General features: G+C 48.9%; 1 protein-coding gene across 1 annotated transcript in view; it reads right to left on the bottom strand.

The window, feature by feature from the left end:
- The window catches only part of ABTB2 (ankyrin repeat and BTB domain containing 2), a 186,844-nt gene that overhangs the window by 39,533 nt on the left and 125,082 nt on the right, over positions 1-22,229 (bottom strand). Inside the window, exons 2-3 of the mRNA XM_044929273.2 lie at positions 9,913-10,059; positions 2,265-2,478 (exon numbers count right to left, since the gene is read on the bottom strand). Of these exons, the coding sequence (XP_044785208.2) occupies positions 2,265-2,478; positions 9,913-10,059 (361 nt within the window). The remainder of the gene's footprint in view (positions 1-2,264; positions 2,479-9,912; positions 10,060-22,229) is intronic.

The following is a 22,229-nucleotide window of genomic DNA, read 5'->3' as shown; positions in this document are numbered from 1 at the left end:
CCCTGCAAAGCTGCCCCCTTGCAGTCCCTACTTCCCTCCTCCCTCCAAACCCAGGGCAGGAGGCCATGGGGAGGATGGTCCTCATGGAGAGATACTGGAGCCCCATCGACTGGTGTAGAGGCGGCCTGTGGCATAGCAGGGACCCAGGATGAGCTTCGTGGACAGATGAGTGCATGACCCACCCGGCCCTTGTCAGCATCATCGTGGTCACACACAGCACCCAGAGGGAAGGCAGAAGGGCAGTTTCTTCAAAGCGGAAACCTACGAGCACCGGCTGCAGTGGTACCATCTATGGTGTCATGGGCCAAACCCAAGTTACTGAACTGAGCTCCTTAGCCTACGCGTGCGAGGTCATGGAAGAGGTCCCTTAATCCCAACAGAGCCAGACATCCCCAAACCATCGAATCCCCAAGCAGACCCAGAGGTTCTGCCCTATTCTGGTTGCAAGACCTGACCCCATGTTCCAGACCCGGGACAGAGGGAGGAACCTCAAGGGAATGAAGTGGGGGACGGGAGAGGACAGAGACACTGCCAGACTCACAGAAGCAAAGGGTGTCTCCCTGGAGCCCTAGCAAGCTCCAGCCTCTGTGCACAGGAGTGAAGAGGGTCCCCAGAGCTCTGCTGAGGGTGTCAGAGCGGCAGTGCCTCACAGGGACATGTGGCCTGGCCTGCGGCGGGAAGGCCAGCCTGGCTCTCCAAGGGCGGCAGGGCCTCCCTTGGGCGGCAGGGCTCCCAGAGGGAGCCCAAGTCCAGCAGGACTGCTTAGCAGCCCCAAGGTGGGCCATCAGAGAGCTGTTGGGCCGTCCACCCGCCTGGGTATTCTTAAGGTGTCCTCCTTACCGTGCCCAAATCTGACATTTGGGGATTCTTTTTGCCTCCTGGTGGTTCCAATTTTCCATGTGTCTAACACTCATTTGAAATGATTCATGGAAAAATGCCTTTGCGTCCAATTTCTTTGTGCCACAGACAGTGCGGTTTGTAAATAATGGGCTATCTAAACACACACTGGTGTGTGTGTTACCACTCCAGCGCAGCTGCGACCATCACACGCAGACAAGCGGCTTGGGTCACACAGGAACCCTGATGCCATGTTTCGGAACATCAGGCCCTGGGAATCCTCCCGGGAGGAAAGCCAGAGGGTGGCCACAAAGACATCCCAGGGATTCTGGGCACAGTGCCTGCAGAAGAGCACCTCCCCGGCCAACGCCGCAGCCAATGGCCATGGTCACAGCCCAAGGGCCAAGCCGCCCAGCCTGGGGCAGCGGGTCCCAGGGAGGTACTTCCGCCTCCTCTCCCAGTCACCTTTGCTTGTGTGACCCAGCCTCAGGCACCCTTGGGGACCTCACCGACCAATAAGCAAGCCCCCTCTCTCCCCATCCCCACCCTCTCCAGATGTTTTCTTGGCCCTTTCACCCTCCCAGCCAAGCTCTGACAACCACAACAATTTCTCCGCAAAGCAGAAACAGCTGGGGCGGAGGGCCCGTGCTCTGACCCCACCTCCCTGCTGGTGCTTCCTTCAGGGAAGCAGGGGCCTCCACCTGCCACCTTCTCACTCTGTGTCAGGCCCTGCCTGCCTCGGCTCTGCATTCGCTAGATAGCTCCCAGAGGATTAAGATGATGATGATCCAATTCCATCAGTTGGGAAAGGGCTGGGCCCCTACAGGAGAGCACTAGACTGAAGCCAGCAGGCCTGGGCCCTCAGGCTGTTCATCCACTAAGTTGCTGGAGATCAGATAATCCGCCAGAGCCATGATGTTCCCATCCGTAAAATGAGTGGACGGGGCAAAACATGCCTGAGATTTCTAACAAGAATTATGGTAACAGTGACATCGCGGTCATCAACAGGTGACGGCTACCACTGATGGAGGGCCAGTTACCACCCAGACGTTGTCCTAAGTGCTTTTTCTGAGAGCATGAGCTCACACGCGTCTTACCACCCACCTTTCTAGGTAGGAGTGAATACCTCATTTTATAAAAGAGGTAAATGAATTTCTGAGAGCCCAGGTGATGAGTGCTAGAGCTGAGAGGGGCCAAAGCCCAACTTCGGAGCCTCAGCAACCCACAATACATCAGTCCAGGGTCAACAAGCCCCGCTGCACTCCAGGGCCAGACCTTCCTCCATCTGAATGCACAGCGCCGTGTCAGGCCACCTCCCCACAGGCAAACAGGCCAGGGTCAGGGCTCTTCGGCCACCTTGTTGGTCACTCCACACGCACACGGGGTCGCGTGGCCCACCAGGTACACAGCCCAAGGCAGAGCCCTACCGCTCATTGTTCAGCGCCATCCTCGGGGGGTCCAGGTTGGGGTTCTCCATGGACTCCATCTGTGGACATCGCAGGAAGTAGTACAGTGTGTGGAGGGCGTCGGGGGACCAGGTGATGGGCTGGGGCGGCTGGCGGGCCTGGCGGGCGGGGCTGGAGCCTGGACACAGCGGGTGGCGCCCCTGCATGTGGTGCATGGCGCGCGAGACCAGGTCACCTGGCGGGGAGGAGGGCAGGAGAGAGCGGGAGAAAAAGAAAACGTTTGAGTGGCCAGTGCACATTCTTCCAAGGATCCTTGCTGGCTAGAGGAACAGTGCCTAAGCCGGCATGCATAATTACTGTTTACCCAGAGGCAGCAGGCGGAGCTGGCAACTGTCACCCAGACGCACAATAGCGATCTAGAGTCCCTTTCACTTGCAGTCCTGCCCTAACAGTTCAATGAAACACTTGGCAGGGCCCGGCCCCACCAGCCCTTATGCTAATACAGTTTCTTTTTCAACATCCCCACTCTCTCCACCATCCCACGGGCCTGCTCCCGGCTCCGACCATGGGAATCTCTCTGGGCCTCTCCTCTCAGCCTCTAATTCCCGTGCCAGGCTGTGTGGTGGTTCTTTCCCGTGCTGTCTGGGGCAGTTCAAGTACTTCTTTTTTTGTTAATTATTTTTAAAGTTTTTGGCTGCGTGGGCCCTTTGCTGTGGTGTGTGGGCTTTCTCTAGATGCAATGGGGGGCTTCTCTCCAGTTGCGGCCCTCGGGTTTTTGTTGCAGAACATGGGCTCTACAGCATATGGGCTCAGTAGTTGAGGAGTGAGGGGTTAGCAGCCCCGTGGCATGTAGGATCTTAGTTTCCTGGCCAAAGATGGAACCCACATCCTCAGCACTGGAAGGTGGATTCTTAATTACCAGACCACCAGTGAAAGCGAAGTTGCTCAGTCGTGTCCGACTCTGTGATCCCGTGGACTGTAGCCCACCAGGCTCCTCCATCCATGGGACTCTCCAGGCAAGAATACTGGAGTGGTTTACCATTTCCTTCTCCAGGGGATCTTCCCGACCCAGGGATTGAACTCCAGTCTCCCGCACTGCAGGCAGATGCTTTACCCTCTGGGCCACCAAGGGAGTCCCCAAAGTGCAGGTTCTTCTGCAGAAAAGGGCTTCCCTTTCCAATGGCCCCAAGGAAAACTCTTACCACCACTGTCCACTATGCTTACTATGTGCTGGGTGTTCCATTTTTCTAGAAAAAGGATTTAATTTGATTTGTACACTGCTGGGGTCCAAGTATATCCCCATTTTACAGATGAAGAAACTGAGGTTCATCTAGTAAGTAAATATTTACTAATCTCATGCATTTCCCTGGTCACAGGGATGCCCCGGTGTCCAGAGGTTAAGTAAATGGTGGAGTCTAGATTTGAATCCACATCTGTGTGTCTCCAAAGTCCATGAACTGAGAGGAGGCCCAGGCCACGGCCTGCCCTCCTGAAGGTTGTGGGGTCCTCAGGTTCCTATATCCTGTGCTGTGATTCTTCCCCAGTCAAGTCTTTTCAACACCCCACCAGCTTAGGACAGGAAACATGCCATCATTGTGTGAGGCCACAATGCTGAGAAAGGATGGTGAAACAACCCCAGGCACCCGCGGGCCCCTCGCTCTAGGAGAAGTGGCGCCTTCCGTTCTTCTCAGGCCTGAGAACTCAGAGGAGCGTCCCCTGAGGGTCAGCTTCCTACACCCCCATGCAGTTCCTCACAGATAGCCCCTTGGATAGAAAGCCTCTGCGCAAAGCTGAACCTATGGAGGGAGAAACCAGCAGGTTTTATTATGGCAGGAAAAGTGTCATTTGATGTTGGCAGGACCAAATAAATCATTCACTTATTCCCTTAAACTTCCCTGCGGAGCATCTGGGTCCAGTACCCTGTTCCATGTATCCCTGGGGCCCTGTACAGGTTCTACTGCACAATAGGTGCTCAGCAAACATTTGAAGAATGAAAACGTAGCCTTACACATTCACTTCATTCTGAAACATTTCTGGTGGTACTTGACTTGAGCTCATCAGATGCCAAGTCCTCCCATGACCGCCAGAGTGACAACATTTGGTTTCCAAGTAGGGACAGTGGCAGTCCTGGAACTAGAGCCCTCCACGCATGGAAAGAGCCCTCCATGCCCCCTCACCCCTGGGTCCTCACTCCTCTATATACAGCGGACCCTGCTCAGCCCACAGCTGTAGCTTGGGTGCCTCCTGCCAGATCCCAGGGCCAAGAGGGCTGAGAGCCCAGAGTCCCTGATACCTGCCTGGTTCCATCCCCAAAACTGACTTAATTGGCCTGGGGCAGGACCCACGTGTCTATAGTTTGTAAAACTTCCCTTGCTGAATCTAATGTCCAGTCAGATTTGAGAATCATCAGGTAAGCGGATTAAAAGCGTAGATTCCAGAGTCAGACCTGCCTGGGTTTCAAACTGTGTGCCTTCTGTAAGTTACTTATCAAAGCCTCAGTTTCCTTATCTGTAAAATAATTGCTTCTAACCAGAAGTTCTGAGAATTCAAATAAATAACCAATGTGAAGGACTTAACATCATGCTTGGCACAAAGGGCTTGGTAAAGTTAAAAACATCACCATTATTATTACTGTCTTTTGTTGTTGTTATTCTTCTAGACTACAGGCCACCTTGTCATGCTCTTCCTCCTGGGACCTCTGCCTGCAGTCAAGAGCTGCTCCACCTTTCCCAGGACAGGAGGAGTCCAGCCCTGCAATGTCAGATCCCAGCTCTGCCCTCAGGTCCTGGGCGGTAGAAACTGGTCCCAATAACCCCAGGCCAAGCCACCTCCCAGAAGCTACTTGCAGAGCTACGTTGGCTGCAATAAGTTGAAACCTGGCTCCCGTATCTCCAGGTCTGAATGTCATAACCGTTGGCACGACCACAGGACCATGAGGAGGAGAATTCAGAGTCCCTGATAGCATCAAAGAAACCTTGGTGAAATATCATTTCAAAGTTTGATAAGGTAGAAGTCGTTACCATTCATTACATTTAAGATTATTGCGCTGTTACTGGTGTAGACCCCGTGGCAGCACGTTTCCAGCCAGAATGCAGGCAAGAAAGTCAAGGAAGGGACAGAGGTGCCTCCTAAGGGTTCCCTAAAAGGGAAGCCAGGAAGAGAGAGGCTTTCCGAAAGTTCGGAAAACCATGAAGGCATGGGAACTAGAGATGGAGACCCTGGATACTTCGCTCCAAGCCAAGCTGCAGGCGACCAGTCTCTCTCAAAGACCAAAAAGACAGATGCCTGCAGACAACTCTGATCAGGCATCTAAAGACTTAAGCTGCGTTAACAGGCAAAGATAGCCGCATGCTCTGGATGCTCTCCCTGAGAGACTGTCCTCCCTGCCACTTTCTATTTTCTAGGCTTTGTGACAGACATGAAAAGATACGACAAAATCTCTAGTCAACCACCCCATCAGTGAGGCATTTCCATTTCACAGATGAGGACACAGGCTTACACAAGTTAAATGTGTCCAGGGGTACAAGCAGCAAGGGGACCAGCCAGGATTTGAACTGTGGTCCCTGTGTACCAAACACATGCTCTCGAGCATTGCAACATTGCTTACTCGAAGGGCGGTCTGCAGACTGGAACAGGTCTGTGAAACTGGTGGTTACTGGTTCAGAAGTTCAATTCAGAAACTGAAAGTGAGCTTGAAAAAATTTCCAGAGCAGTCTGACAGAGTGATTTTTATACCTATTTAATCTAGTAATAAAATAAGATGACTTGCATCTGACCTGCACTTTATTTTGTGTTTCTAGACATTCCTTTTTATTTTATAAAAGTTTCAGCTTGCAATAGAGCTATGCTAAGTCGCTTCGGTTATCTCCAACTCTGCGACCCCATGGACTGTAGCCTGCCAGGCTCCTCTGTCCATGGGATTCTCTAGGAAGAATACTGGAGTGGGATGTCATACCCTCCCTCCAGGGGATCTTCCCAACCCAGGGATCTAACCCACATCTCTTGCATCTCCTGCATTGGCAGGCAGGTTCTTTACCACTAGTACCACCTGGGAAGCCCAACAGAGCTGAGGATATACCACTCCTGGCCCATCACCACAGTGAGTTTGAGAAGCTGCAGCCCGACGGGGCTATGCTATTGGTTTGGCACAACTGGGCTCTCAGAGCTGCTTCTGAAATGTCTTTGTACTAGAGAATCAATTGACCCTAAGCTTGATGAGACTTCAGTCTAAAGCCCAGGAACACCCAGGAACACCCAGGAGCAGGGAGAAACACCCTTTCTGCTTGCTAGTCATGAGAGCCTTGATCAGAGGTGCTATGGGTTCCCTCTGGGCTGTCTAACACCCTTCTGGAGCCATTGGATAAAAAGAGCAGGGGAGAGACTTCCCTGGTGGCCCAGTGCCTAACACTTTGCACTCCCAATGCAGGGGGTCGGGTTCAACCCCTGGTCAAGGAACTAGATCCCACATACCACAACTAAGGGTCTGCAAACTGTACCTAAAGATCCCACAGGCTGCAACTAAGATCTGGTGCAATAAAAAAAAAAAAAAAAAAAAAAGAGCAGGGGTAACCTGGGATTTAACACTGTCTCCAAAATGAGGCCCACACCACCTGGTTCCCTTTAAAAAAGTGTTTCATTTCTTTCTTATTCCCTCCCATTTACATTCTCATAAGTAGAGAGGGACAGAGGAAAAGACAAGTGGCTGGAGCTCCCTGTGCAGCAGATACAAGAGTGAGACTTCCTGACCTACCTGGCAGGCTGGTCCTGGCAAGGTGCAGTGAGAGGATGCATGTGAAACCCGGGCTAAACTCTCAGGGACAAGGTACTCAGTGCCAAGTATCACTAGCCTCATTAAGTTCTTTAGTCTCGGAGGGAAAAACTGCAATATCTGCCTCCACCTTCAGCTTCTTCCTCTTTCATGATGATTAGCAAAAACACTGGTTTCAGAGTGAGAGAGCTTGGGAGTTGTGCAACATGACACAGCCAGTTGGGTTGCTGGTGAAAGATGCTCTGGGCATCCTTCTTACCTTTGGCCTGAGGAATGGCTGAGCCAGGATAAGGACCAATCCTAGGTGGGCTTTAGGAGGCAAAAACTGGATGACAGACGATTCACTGGGCTTCCCAGGTGGCACTAGTGGTAAAGAACCTGCCTGCCAACACAGGACAGACAGGTTCAGTCTCTGGGCTGGGAAGATCTCCTGCAGGAGGGCATGGTAACCCACTCCAGCATTCTTGCCTGGAGAATCCCATGGACAGAGAAGCCTGGTGGTTTACAGCCCATAGGGTCGCCAAGAGTTGGACACAACTGGAGTGACTCAGCATGCAGCGAATTCATTTCTACACACACACAAACACAGGGCTCAGATACTGTCCTCAACACTAGTGATATGTACTCCAGGGGTACAACAGAGAAAGTCTGCATTCTTGTGATGGTGATTTTCTAATCACATGGGAGAGATGACCAACTATTCACCTGCCAAGTGTCCATTAGTGCTTGGAATAAACCAAAGCCATAAGATGGGACACAGAGGAATGAGGGTGGGACCTTGAGTCTCTGCAGGGTCTGTGGGGAAGGCCTGTCTAGTAAGTGTTATTTGGCAGAAATTTGAAGAACGTGCCATGATTGGGCACCTGGGGGAAACGGTCACGGGCAGAGGAATGACTAGTGCAAAGGCCCTGGGGTAGGAGGATTTTGGCCAGGAGACCAGGGTGGTTTGCAGGGCGGTCAGCAAGAGAAGAATAGTAGGTGATGAAGCCAGATGGATGACATGTCCAGTCCTGGATTTCATGAGTGTGTTGGAAAGCCATGGGGAGAATGGAGGGGATACTGAGCAGCGGAGTGACATGATCCAATTTGGGTTTTAAATAGCCCTGGTTTGGGCTGAGTTGTTGGACGTGAAGGTGGTAAAAGGAGAAAACCAAAAATCAGGATAGTTTTAGAAGGTAGAAACAACAGGACTTGGTCCCTGGGCTGAGTGACAAGGACAGAAAGATGACAAGCCTGTCCCCTGAGAGTAGTTTCTGAATGCCCCCCTTGTGTTTGACTGTGGTTTGTAACAGGCATGGAGACTACTACAATAAAAGGCTCTATGATAAAAGTCAAGATCAGATTCCAATCTTGACCTCAGCTGCCTTGAGATGCTGGTGGCTGGGCTGCTAGCCACGTCTAGGAAGCCCATGCGTGAGTGTGTGCTAAGTCACTTGAGTCGACTCTTTGCAACCCTATGGGCTGTAGCAAATCATAGCCCTAAGTAATTCAGAGCTTTGCTAAAGCTAGACACAGCAGGAGTCAAGCCCTCACTTGGATTCTTCCAATCAGCAGTCTGACTTGGGGGCAATGACTTTTCCTCTCTAAGCCTCAGTTCCCTCACCAGGACTGCTGAGCTGTTCTGCAGAGTAAATGAGATCATGTGAGTAAGGTGCTTTATACAATGCCTTGCATACACTAAGTGCTCACAATGTTCCGAATGCGAAACAAAACCCAAGTGCTCTCCAGTGGACTGAAGCCTACATATGTTTCCCATTGTCCTCGGGCCAGAAGAGTTCATCACACAGACTCTGCGTAGCTCCAAAGACAGCCCACACACCCAAGCCCACTTCCTGCAGGGGCCCCAAGGGGCAGGGGACCCAGGTGGCCATGCTGGAATGCCCCTAGGAGACAAAGAGCCTGAAGTCCCGCTTTCCGAACCAGCCCTTTTACCAATCTGCTCTGTGACCTTGAACCAGGCACCTTCACTTCCTGTCCTGGGGAGGGAAGGAAGGCTGGGGGCAGGAAGGGAGGAAGCTGTGTCCTAAAGAAGCAGAAAGGCTCGCCATTCACTATTCAGGGGCCAGAAACCTCAGAGAAATCACAAGCGGAAAAGGCGGGAGCAGAGTGAAACTCCATCTGTTTCCACGCTGTGTGCTACGACCCCGGGCGGGTGTGCCCACCCTCTGCTGGGTGGGCTTATGACACAGAAAGGGAGAACTAAGGAAGCTGAGAGTGCAGTCTGATTGCTCAAATAATCGGGATAACGAGAGGGAGAGACTGGGGGCACAGGGATCTCTGGCCTCCTAACACACTTTTTTGAAGCAGCTGTCAAGCAGTAATGACCTAGACCCAGGGGTTTCCCAGTGTGTTTCAGAGAGCCCCGAGGTCCTGGGGGATGCCCAGGGCGCTGCAGGGCTGAGTCCGCAGACCACACCCGCCTTCTGCAGCCAGAGAAGTTCTGCTTTTTTCTTTCTTTTTTTATGTTGAGGCTTCAGTACATGTGTTCTTTCTAACACTGGCTATAAATTCAGAGTCTTTGGGGCCAGGCAGGTAAAATAAATGCATGAGACAGGTCAGCTATGAGATACCGAGGTATGTAACAATGAAGGGAACGCCTGCTGTCCCCTTAGCTGCCGCTCAGCTCCCCTGATCACCGGCATTCAGGGCTGGGGCACAGTGGTGTCAGATGGTCTGATTTCTCTAGAGAAACCAGAGATCTGGGTTTGGATGTGATTAAAGGTACCTGCTGGTCAATCCATGCATGTGAGTGGGCCACTGGTTTGCAACCTCTGGCCTTAAAGGATGGACAGTTTTCAGAGAAGGCAGGACACGGGCAGAGGAGGAGGAAGCCAGGACCCAGAAGGTGGGCTCTTCCCCACCTCTCCCTCGGGGCCAGTGGGCTGTGGGGGCTCCACTCACTCAGCTCAGAGATGCTCCCTACACAGGTGGCCAGGAGGGACTGCTCCAGGGTCCGGAGCTCCAGCTGCGCATAGGCGTCGGCTCGCTCGTCGTGGCCCAGAGATCCCCCGTTGTAGGGGCTGAAGTACGCGGGGAGGGAGAGGACACCTGTGGGGAGACAAGGTGGATGTCAGTGAGTATAATCAATAAACAATCGATGATAAGAATAAAATAGTTTTATTTGAGCCAAACGGAGGACTAGCCTAGAAGTGTGCTGCCCAGATTACTCTGAGAAACTGCTTCAGAGAAGCAGTCTTCAGCACAGTTTTGTATCTTGTCAGAATAAAGGATATTAAACAAGTCAGTGTTACATCTTTTCAAAGTTTGAAAAGAAAAAGAAAAGAACAGACCGGCACGTACACAGAGAGTCATTAAGGCCTTCGCACCTGGGAAGGGAATCTTTATCATCCAGGGAGAGACAGTAGCAGCATCCCAGGAAGAGGGGCGTTTCATCTTTATTTTTCCATTTTTTAAAAAAGATTTTTTTGGCTGTGGACCAGTTTTAAAGTCTTCATTGAATTTGTTACAACACTGCTTCCATTTTATGTTTCAGTTTTTTAGCATGTGGGATCTTAGTTCCACAACCAGGGATCGAACCCCCACCCCGGCACTGGAAGGTGAACTCTTAACCACTGGACTGCCAGGGAAGTCCTTAAACTTTATTTTTAACATAGACATTATTTGCTTCCGGTCAATGTGCCCTTTTCTTCAGCAATTAAAGCAGATGTACAGTGTATGTTTGATAGGCCACCGGTTATTTTGGTTAGCATAAAATTCAAGTTAGGGACTTTCCTGGTGGCCCAGTGGCTAAGACACCAAGCTTCCAATGCAGGGGGCCTGGGTTCGACCTCTGGTCGGGAAACTGGATCCTGCATGCTGCAAGAACTAAAGATCCCACATGCCAAAATGAAAACCCAGAGCTGCCAAATAAATAAACAAACAGCAACAAAAAAATCAAATTAACTCATGTATAAGCCAGAATGACTTCCTTATATCTCAGTATGTGAAAATGTCTTTTATCAACAAGTCGCCTGAGGAAGGAAGCAAAGCTGGAAAACCACAGCCCTGTTTCCCATCTGGTGGAGTGGGCCAATTGCAAGGTTCCACTTAGGATAGCTGACTTTTAACTGTGGCCGGTGCTGTGAGAGCCAGAATGCGGGGTGGCCCACCTGCATATGTGGTTTAAAGCGGTGGAGACCACCCCTTCTTGAAGCTGCACAAGGTACTGGCCTCCAGAAACCCGTGGGCCACACATTCCTTCCCCTCTTCACTCGCTGAATATTCAGAGTGCTTCCCAGGCATTGTGCGGTCTTCAGGATTCCAGGGTGACAAAGAGACTGGCGTTGTCCTCACATTGCTCAGGGAATGGGGCATCAGATACAAAGGTCCACCCGCCCACCCAAAGGCCAGCATCACCCCCGGAGTCCTCTCACTTCCTCATGCTGCCCACACACCACCCCCTTCTCCTTCTCCAAGCCAAGAACAGGACTAAGAGAAACCAGAAAAAAGGATGCTGGCTTCCCCCACTCCAGCCACTGGCCAAGGCCAATTAGTGTTTTTCATTAGCACTTCAACAACAGAGGAGCCGAGCTGTCAGAATCAATCCCAGAGGGTGACAGCGTGTAAATTTCTTCAACTCTCTGTGTGGCTTCTTAGAAAACACCAGAAAAGCAAAATCAGACTGGCTTAAAATTGAGGCGTTGGTTGTTGAGGCATGTAGCCACAGAGATTCCCAGTTTTTGATAACCACTATTTCTTTGATCAAGGCATCTTTGTCCAACCCCCTTGAACTTTTTTTTTTTTTGAAAAAGCAAAATACCCACAGGAATTTAATCAGTCACTTTTGGGAAAAATCTCTTAAAATTCCTTGAGATAATGGGAGAGCCCCTGGAATGTGGCCAAATCCGGGCTAGGATTCCCTATCCTGCCCACAGAAATTGTCACAAGGATGACAACAGCCATGGGCCCCCAGCAGAGAGCTCAAGACAGGGCCTTGGAGCTGGAGCCTTTGGGCTCATGATTCTGGCTCTGTCACTGAACCAGCTGTGTGACCTTGGGCAAGTTACTTCACTTCTCTGTGCCTCAGATTCCTCATGTAACTACAGATAACAAAGGCTACTGAGCTTACAGTGTGGCAGTGAGAAATGACTTGAGTTGCTGAATGTCAATGCTTGGACTGCTGTGTGGTTCAGAGTTAAAGGCTCTTCAGTTGCTATTACAGGTATTTTTCCTATGTGCTGGGAACGCAGACTTCATGTATTATTCTTTCAACAAGGTAGGGACCTCTGTCTCCATTTTAGATACTGTGCAGAGAGTTTTAATAACTTGCTCTACCAAGTGGCAGAGCTGGGATTCAAATCCAGGTCTGACTGGCCCTAGAATATATGCATTTCATCCCTCTGTGAGCCCAGATTCACACCTCCAAGCTCACCTATGGCTGTCCTGATTCAGGGCTGTTATCCCTGCTTGGTTCACTCCAGAAGTCCCTGTGCTGGGCCTCACACACAGAGCAGTCTTCCTCCTGCCCAGATCCTGGCAGCGGACTTTGACCAGTCTCAAGGTTCAGCTGCTGTGCAGCCCTGCCCCACTAGCCTGCCCTTCCCCCAACCCCGCCTCCAAGCCGCCTCTGTGCTCCCTCTCTGCCCTGCTGTGTGCCTGAGACCTGCGCCCTGAGTCTCCCTTCGACCCTTCCAGGATGGCAGTGGTGACTGGCCTGGCAAAGCTGGGCATCAAAGCACTTTCTCAAAGCTCTGTCTCCAGTGGGAGGAGGAGGGTATGACTGGGTCCCCAAAGCGGAACCTCTCCCTGACAGCTGAGGACCCAAACACATTAGGAAGGGCTGGCTCTGGGCATTAAAACAAGTAAAACAAAAGACAACCCCCACCCACCCACCCCCTCAACTAAAAAAGCTCAACCCCACGGACAGCCCAAACATTTGGGAGGGTCTCTATGCAACGAGAGGTCCTAATGCAGGCCTCACTCTCCCCCTTCTCTTCATTATTAATCCACAGAAACAATGCCTGGGACATGTGGATCAAATTTACAGTGCTTAGGGCAAGGGAATAGGAAGGTCAGCTGATTTGTCAAAGGATTCCCAGAGAGAAATATTATGTCAGTGGATCTAGTAACAAGAGCTGGCAGCTCCATTAATAATTGTTCCCACTTTCCCAGTCATCACCCACCCAAAGGGGCTTTCACTTAATACTGTGGCAAAGGTAATTACAAGCCTCTTATTAATAATAGTAACTGATGGCATCACAGCTTTTGCATAGTACCTTTTGCTTTTAAGAGACTTCTAACACCGAGTACGTAATTTATTCTCCTTGCAAGGGAGGTAGGGTGGTCATTATCAGTAATAGCCACTGCTGACTTTTATAGCAGGCTCGCTACCCAGGATTGTGGTAACTTTGTATGCAAGATCACATTCAATTCCCAAGGCTTTATGAGGTAATGTTTGCACCCATCTTATAGATGAGAAAACCAAGGCCCCCGCCCCCAAAGTTAAGTGATCTTCCCAAGGTTATTGAGGGTCAGGAACTGAACTGGGGCTAGATGTCAATCTCTTGAGTCTCAAGATGTTGAAATAAAAACGATGTCCTAACTTTGACCACCTTGTCCTTTAGTTAGAGAATGAGGATGTGTGCGAGAAAAGGGGTTCTGTTCTGTTTGGGCCTGGAGTCTGAGAGGAGGAAATATAAAGATCCGGAAATACGACTTTCTTTTTTTAATGTGTCTCCAGGCACCACCTGCCAAGGATCCCCGGAGGCCTCACATGAAGCTCTACGGACAGAAGGCCATCTCTCATTCCCCTTGATTTTTCCAGGATGCAGTTCCACAGCTTGCCTTCTGAATCTGCTGAGTCTGTCCCCCTAAGAAAGGTTTTTTTTTTGGTCAATGTGAAATTCTTCTCTCTCCCACACAAGCCTGTTCTTCAGCCGTTCTCACTGGAGATGGAAAACGTTTGCCTTAAGTTCTCTCAATACTGTGCCTTCTTTGCCCACAGAAATTCCCAGCTTTATGACATGGGCCTGGGGCAAGGTTATTTTGGAAAAAGGGCTTTCCAAAAACAAAACAAAAAAACAAAACAAAAGAAAGGCAAAGCATCCCCCTTCCCTTTACTAAAATCCTTAGAAAAAACTGTTTATTTCAGTCATGATGGAAAAGAAAGCAAGTCCGAGTAAAATCTTTATTCCTTTACTAGTTAATAAGGACACCCAAATCAATCCCTATTGAACACTGTAAAAGTTACAGAGAAAACCCACATGCATGGCTCAGATCATTGCCGTGAAATGAACTACTGCGTGAGAACCAGGGAAGAAGTAGACAAGATCCAAGCATCCGCTGCCTCTCTCTTCTCCAAAATCAGCATTTCTGTTGAAACAAGGTTCCACCCCATCTGCTTTGGCTCTATGTGAAGCCTCTAGGTTTCTCAATCTACACACACAACCACAATCTTCTGTCACTCCATTTTTCTCAAGCAGGTTGCCCAACCCTTGAATCTCAGAACTCATTATCTCATTCCCCAAAGCTGTCAGTCCCTTCTCTGAATACAGCACAGCATCCACCCAGTTGCCCAAGGACAGACCTATGAGTCATTCTTATCAACTCTCTCCCTCCTCCCCCACACATCCAACCAACCACCAAGCCCTGCTGCTCTCACACCTTCCTATCTTAAAACTCTGTCACTGCTGGTTCGGGCTTCCCTCTGGATCCTGCAAGCGGCCCCTCCCCTGTCTCCCACCTCCATCTCACCCTGACATCCCTCACTCTGGCCGTGGGTGCTAAGTCGCTTCGGTCATGTCCCCATGGACTGTAGCCCACCAGGCTCCCTTGTCCATGGGATTCTCCAGGCAAGAATACTGGAGTGGGTTGCCATACCCCCTCCAGGAGATCTTCCCGACCCAGGGATAGAATCCCCTGTGTCTCTAACATCTCCTGGACTGGCAGGTGGGGTCTTTACCACTAGCGCCACCTGGAAAGCCCAAGTAACTAGCGTTACTCTGGATACACACTCTTCTCTTCTCTGGCTTTAAACTCTTCAATGACTCCCCAGCTCCTGAATAGGTTCAAAGGCCTTTCCACAGATAAGAATAGATAATATTCTTCTCTCTATGATACTTAGGCATGAAAATAATTCTGCCAGTAAAGGGGGAAATTCCCAGCACTTCTCAAGAAATCAGCAGAGTTAAGAAGCCTACGCACACCTGATCCTGGTTTCTCAAGCTGTTTTCCGGGTTTGGTCACTTGGCTCTGCTTCAGTCTCAGGTTCCTTCCCAGATGATTCTCCACCAGTCCCCAGAGAGGGCGCCATAGAGTCAGATGGGAAATCCAGGGCCTAGAAGACGAGTCCTGCCTTCTTTCTGGTAGTCAACCAGGAATTCAAGCTGGGTTTCAGATTGCAGAGGTGCTGGTTCCTCCAAGCAAGCAAGCAACAAGGCAGAAGCCAGTGGACTGCACACTGGGTTGACAGACCAGACTTGCAGTGCTAAGGATTTTCAGAAGCAGGACTCAGCCCAAACACCAAATCAAAGGGGATTTCATTCTCTTCTCTGTAAGATAAGGTGGTCAGTTGGATGGCCTCTTAAGTCTGATGCAGCACTCAAGTATACACTTCAAAACCTTTTCCCCTACTTTCATTTCACTATTTAACTTCTGAATTGTCAACAGTGGAAACAAATAGGCCCTGATAGCATTATTTCCTATGATTTCATTCTCCCCCAGTTATAACAACACTCTCTCCCCATACATACATATACACACAAAATTGTAATGTAAAAATAAGCTTTTTTGGTGAAAACCAGATAGATTTACAGTTCAGTTTTTATGACCAGTCATCAACAGGCCATCAAGATGAATCGATTCACAGGGCAGCAATGGAGACGCAGACATAGAGGAACAGACTTCTGGACAAGGGTAGGTGAGAGGAAGGAGAGGGTGAGATGAATGGAGACAGTAGCACGGAAGTATATACTAACATATATAAAATAAATAGCCAATAGAAATTTGCTGTATAACTCAGTGAACTCAAACGGGGGCTCTGTAACAACCTAGAGGGGTGGGAAAGGGTGGGAGGTGGGAGGGAGGTTCAAGAGGGACACCAATGGCTAATCCATGTTGATGTATGACAGATATCAAACCAATATTGGAATGGAATCAATTAAAAATAAATAATAATAATAAAATTAAAAGTGGGAAAATTTTTAAAAGGCCATCAAGACTGTAACTGAATTGTCCCCTCAACTCGACATGGCATTCCTAGAGCTCTGTGCAGACTTGCGAATGTTGTTTCCAGGGAGCTGTGACTCTGGTGCAGCCAGAGGCCTGTGCAAGCCCGTGTGCCTAGTGCACGCCGTGTGCCTAGTGCTAGCCCGTGTGCCTAGTGCAAGCCCGTGTGCCTAGCACCCTGTCCTGTCCCCGGCTCCTACACACGTCCCCTGACTCGCTAGCCGCCTCAGGGAAGCTTATTTGTGAAGACAGCAAAGGCCACCGTCTGTCTCCTGCTTCTTTAAAATGAAACCCAGGATGCAGAGGATTGCTCTTTTACTGCCCTTGAGAGGAAACTTGGCAGGGCATCTTTTTGCCAGTTTTCTTAGGAGCTGGAAGCTTGGGTGGGGTTCGATCCATAAGCTTCTGAAAATAAAAATTATATTGCCCCACTGAACAGTTCCCAAATAGCTCACATAATCCAGCCATTTTTACTTTTTTTAAAAAGTGTTTCCATTCTCCGATCTGGAATGTTATATATAGTACGTTTAATGCCCAGTTTTTGTATATTAGTCACACTGAACAAAGTGCTGAAGAGTTAAAGCCGGAATATTTTCCAGAGAGACCCAAATGGAATATAAGGACAATTGATTAAAAAGAAACAACCCACTTCATGGAATGGTGTCTCTCCTGATAGTCCAAGTTCAAAGAGATTGGGGGAGGAGTATTGAAAAAGGGGAAAGATGAAGGAAATAAGGAGGAAAACCTAGAACTGGAATGAAATCTGCTGACTTGATGAACTATCAGTCTTCCCTGTAAAAATGGTTCCTTAAGAGAAATCAAATACTCATGTCATTCTCAGCCAGCACCCACCTAAAGATGAGAGCACCATACTGTGAGACCCAAGAGTTCAAGTGAGGAGCAAAGGTGGGGAGACGGGAAGAGAGAAGAGTGCGGGTCCCAGTTGAGTTTGGGAAGCAGGTTTGAACCACGAGGTAGTAATGGAGATGGCTGACCCCACACTGGGCAGCACTACCACTCAGATGAAGCAGCATTTGAGCCCCTGTGAAGACCCTGGGAGTGGTCTCATTACTATCGGCCAGTACTGTTACTCGCCCCTTTTTACCAGTCAGGGACACTGTGGTTTGGATGGCACTGGTCACTTGGCGAAGGTCACCAAGTTAGTGGCAGAAGTGGGATTCAGACTCAGCCTGCCCATCCTTCGAGTCCACACTGCCTCTCCCACGGGCTCCGTCCACAAGCTCAGGGACAGGAGATTTCTTCACCACTTACCAGTCCAATTAGGACTGCCCTTTCCCCTTCTTCCTCAAGGTCAGGAAATTAAAAGCAAACATAGCCGTGCTCTGGTTAACACTCCACTCTAAGTTATCAGAACGCCACCAGGGCTGAAGGTGGTCTTCTGGTTAAGAGAGGCCCAGAGGGCTGGGAGCTTGCCATTAAACCATGAAATAATAACGGTTTATGACTGCCCAGGGAGCCAGGGGCCAGAGGACCCAGGGCAAGATCAAAGGCTGATGAAGTGCAACATGCTTGTTGCCAGAATCAAATTCTCTTTAAAAAGATGATTAAAAAAAAAAATGGTAAAAAGCAAACCTCACAGTGAATACTGGGCTGGAATTCATCTCTCTTTGGAATCCTTGACAGTCTTGGGCCTGCTGGTGGGGCTCCAGCTTGGGGAGCTGGCCCTGGGCTGCCTCTCTTCCCTCCAGTTGGCAGCAGCACCTCTGAACTCAGGACTGGCTCACCCAATTCCCAGGCGGCTCCAAGCGGGGTGAAGATTTAGATGGAGAGAGGGGCCACCAGAGAAAAAAAACAACAGACCAACAAAGTGGGGCGGGGCGGGGTGCGGGGGCAGAACTTGAAATCTCCGCTAGGAATGCCACCTCACAGGCATTTTGGTGATTTGTTTAATTAAAGTTCGTATCAGTTCCATCCCAGACCCAGAGGACGAATATGCCTCTAAAAGAACGAGTTAAGATCATGACTGGCTGCTTAATTGTTTTGAAGTAAAGATGTAACAAAATGCAGCCTGTTCATTGCCATTTCCCTCCTTTGCAAGAGAGTAAAGCCAGAGTAACCGAGCAGATCAATTTCAGGAAATTAAACCTAAAGGTGAACTCTGGAAAACTCAGCACCAGTCACAACACGGGGCAGTATGGAGCGCAGAACTCACACGCGGACCACTGAGCTTTTTCCTGTGGAATAAGATATCTGTGGTGTTTAGAGTACTTTTTAAGAGATTCTGGGTGGCCTATCTCCAAAGTATTGATGTAACCCATCAAGAACTTGAGTGACCCAGGAAGCCTGAATCTTGCAACTGCCGCCTCTTAAAAAAAAAGGAAAACCCACCACGTGACCATGGTCCTTTGTCAAATGCCGTCCTTGACCCATGGTGACTGAGCACGCCAGTTCCTGTGAGCCAAGGACAACATCCATCCACACTTGTATAAAGGCAACAGCACATTTAACATGCAGACACACAGTCATCACCCTGAAATATCAACCCTTCCCCCAGCTCACGCACACACCACCACGGCGAGAGTGGTTCTCTCTATGCTAGGGCTATAAAAATGTTTTGAACTACTACACTTTCTAAACTTTATACAAATTTGATTTATTGGTGTTGTAAAAAGTGACTGTTATAAGAGAAATAGGGGACAAGATGGGGGAGATAGAAGGAGAAGGATGACAGATCATTTCTTCTGAGTACAGGAATATCTATAATTTCAAATATGGCAGAAAGTTAACAGAAATTAAGTTTTTATATAAGAAAACAAATGAATGTTTTGGAAAAAAAACAAAACTATGATCTAATTACTTATAAAGAGCCCAGAACAAAGGTCATTTAACGTAAAAGTTATTCCTGCACGGGAGAATTTGAGGTGGTTTTTTTCCCTCCATTAGTCATCATACTTTTTTTTCTACTGATTAAAAAATGAACATACATATTTTAATAAACATAAAACCATTATTACAACTGTTGTGAGCTCATGGAGGCACAAAAAGCAAATAGAAAAAAACCTAATTGTTTTACATAAATGTTAATCAAAAAAATAAGGAAAAGAAACTCAGAAGTTGTTCTATATGCCTAAGCAGGAAGTGAGATTTTGTCTGCAAGTCTCATTCCAAGAATCAGCCTCGCTAAAGGCCAGCTCCTTTACCTGGCCAGATGGTGGTGACGGAGGAGCCATCTCCTGTGGCATCCTGCTGACACTCGGTCCAGCCGTGTACACACTGAACCTGTGTGATCATGACGCACCTACCTACACAGTGGCCTCAGCCGCCAGTAGAAGCTGCAATGTGCCGGGACTGAGAGGTCCCAGAGCTGGGGGGAGAGCTGGGGGAAATCTTAATGTCACAGGAATCACCAAGCTTGAAAAGGGGGGCTTGCCACTGCCATTGCTGGGGTGGGGGCAAAGGCGGGCGCACGGATGGGAGGGAAGGCAAAGCTCCTCCTGGGAGTGATCCCTGAGCTACATCCCCAGCGAGAGCAGTCCTGCAGCAGGTAAAAGAGGCGGGTGGAAGACGTCTCCATGTGTCAGCCCAAAGGAAGGAGAGGGATAAATCAGCCTGAGCACAAGTCATTCCTTGGGGATTAAGAAAAAAGAGGCAAGCATCATAAAGTCCAGGGCAGATGGCCAAGATATTTATTAATAGAACATGAGCACATTAGTCAGAAACGTACTGTTGCTAGAGTCCTTCTAAAAATATAACCTGCTTTGGTTTAGATCTTTCAGGTGATTTAAGAACATGAATCAGAGGGAAGAGGTTTAAAACTCAGCTATGAATCTTATTAACTGTGTAACTTTGGACTAGTTACTTAACTTCTCTGAGCCTCAATTTGTTCATCTGTATATAGGTCCATCTAGTTAAAGCTATGGTTTTCCCAGTAATCATGTATGGATGTGAGAGTTGGACCATAAAGAAAGCTGAGCACCAAAGAATTGATGCTTTTGAACTGTGGTGTTGGAGAAGACTCTTGAGAGTCCCTGTGGATTGCAAGGAGATCCAACCAGTCAATCTTAAAGGAAATCAACCCTGAATATTCGTTGGAAGGGCTGATGCTGAAGCTGAAACTCCAATACTTTGGCCACCTGATGTGAAGAACTGACTCACTGAAAAAGACCCTGATGCGGAGACAGATTGAAGACAGGAGAAGGGGACAACAGAGGATGAGATGGCTGGATGGCATCACCAACTAGATGGACATGAACTTTAGCAAGCTCTGGGAGTTGGTGATGGACAGGGAAGCCCCACATGCTGCAGTCCATGGGGTTGCAAAGAATCGGACACAACTGAGCAACTGAACTGAACTGATATAGGCCTAATAATAGCTCCTAGTTCACAGGATTATTTGAGAATTAGAAGTTATGTAAGAATTTAGCAAAATGCCTGAAACATAGCAAACATGTAATAAATGGGAATATTCTTATAAAAGACTTCACTGATTCCCAGGGCCAACGGCTTTGGGATAAAGCCATCAGATTCCATATAAAAGCAATATCACTATTTGCAGGAAGTAAGGGACCCGAGGCCAACCTATCCCATTAAGTTCCTAAAGGCCTGTGCTGATAAAGAGTCATGCTTTACTCACCACAGATGGATCATTTACTCTGCATTCATCTACTCCCTTCTTCTGTTTACTGATGACCTAATAATCTGCCAGAAGTGGCTAAGTTCTGGGGATTGGAAAGTAAACAGGACATTGTCTCGACCTCTTGACGTTTGCAGTCTAGTGAAGAAGGGCAGACAGTAAACCAGCCAAGTCAATAATATGTGAAAAGGGCTACATGGAGTTGGACCAAAGAGCCCAGAGGAGGGAATCTAAGTGGACTATGTAGGCCAAGTAGTCAAGGAAGGCTTCCTGAAGGAAGAGACATAGCTGGTGAGTAGACATCAGTTGGATGGGGCTTTCAAGCAGAGGAAGGGCCTGTATAGGGAGGATCTGGGGCAGTGATAGGCTGGGGAGGGGTCCCCTGGGACTTGTCATGAGGCTGTATTTGTAGAGTCAGCATGTTATTCATACTTAGACTATGTGTTTATTTGGGGCAGCCTGGGAGGTGGCTAAGGGAGATCACTGTCCTCCCTCCACCCACCCTTGGAGCCAATATGAAGCTGGGATCAGTGAACTTTTCCCACAAAGGGTCAGAGAGTAAATATTTTTGGCTGTGCGGGTCTCGGCTACAACCGCTCAACTCTGCCAGTGTAATGCGCGTACACATAAACAGATGGGCACAGATTTTTAAAAGAAGTAATTAAAAAAAAAAAAAACAAAAACCTATTTGGCTGCTCTAGGCCTCAGTTGCAGCATTCAAACTCTTAGTTGTGGCATGTGGGGTCTAGTTTCCTCATCAAGGATCAACCTGGGCTCCCTGCATTTGGGAGTGTGGAGTCTTAGCCACTGGACACCAGGGAAGTCTCCACATGGGCATAGATGTGGAATTTTATATCACCTTCATGTGTCACAAACTAGTCTTTTAATAGTTTTTCAAACATTTAAAAATATAAAACTAATTACTGGCTTGCAGGCTATACAAAAAAACAGGTGTCAGGTGGGATCAGGGCCCAGGTCTGCGCTTGTCCACCTCACTACTAATCCAGAGCCCCTCAGAGGGATGCAGAGGGTAACTCGAAGGGATGGGCGAGTGTAACAGGCCTCCTGGGGAGGAACCAGGGAGGTGGACACTGGTCACCTCCAGTGACCAGGAATCTAAGGGGCTGGGACTCTGTCCTGAGAGCAAGGAGGACTCATTGAAGGGGGTTCACCAAGTGAATGATAGGGTCATACACACAGTGAGACAGATAAATCGGGCAGCAGTGTGGAAAGGGGTGGGAAGGAGTTAGATTAGAGAACCCCACTGAAGGCTGAAGACATCTTCTTTGTCAGGGAATTCACAGTATAAAAATCCACCTGGGCTACTGCTTTGACTCTTATTTCAACAAAGCTGCTCATTCCTTTTAAGCTTTCGCACTAAGCACTTAAACATCAAAGACGGAGGTAAAATTTTGGAACTAAAATTCATTAAGGAATCATTTTTAAGACCAGAGAAGTG

Source organism: Bubalus bubalis, chromosome 16 (genome assembly GCF_019923935.1).
Source record: "Bubalus bubalis isolate 160015118507 breed Murrah chromosome 16, NDDB_SH_1, whole genome shotgun sequence".
NCBI classification, from domain to species: Eukaryota; Metazoa; Chordata; class Mammalia; order Artiodactyla; family Bovidae; genus Bubalus; species Bubalus bubalis.
The sequence above is the reverse complement of the archived record's forward strand: the minus strand, read 5'-3'. Positions and strand labels throughout refer to the sequence as shown.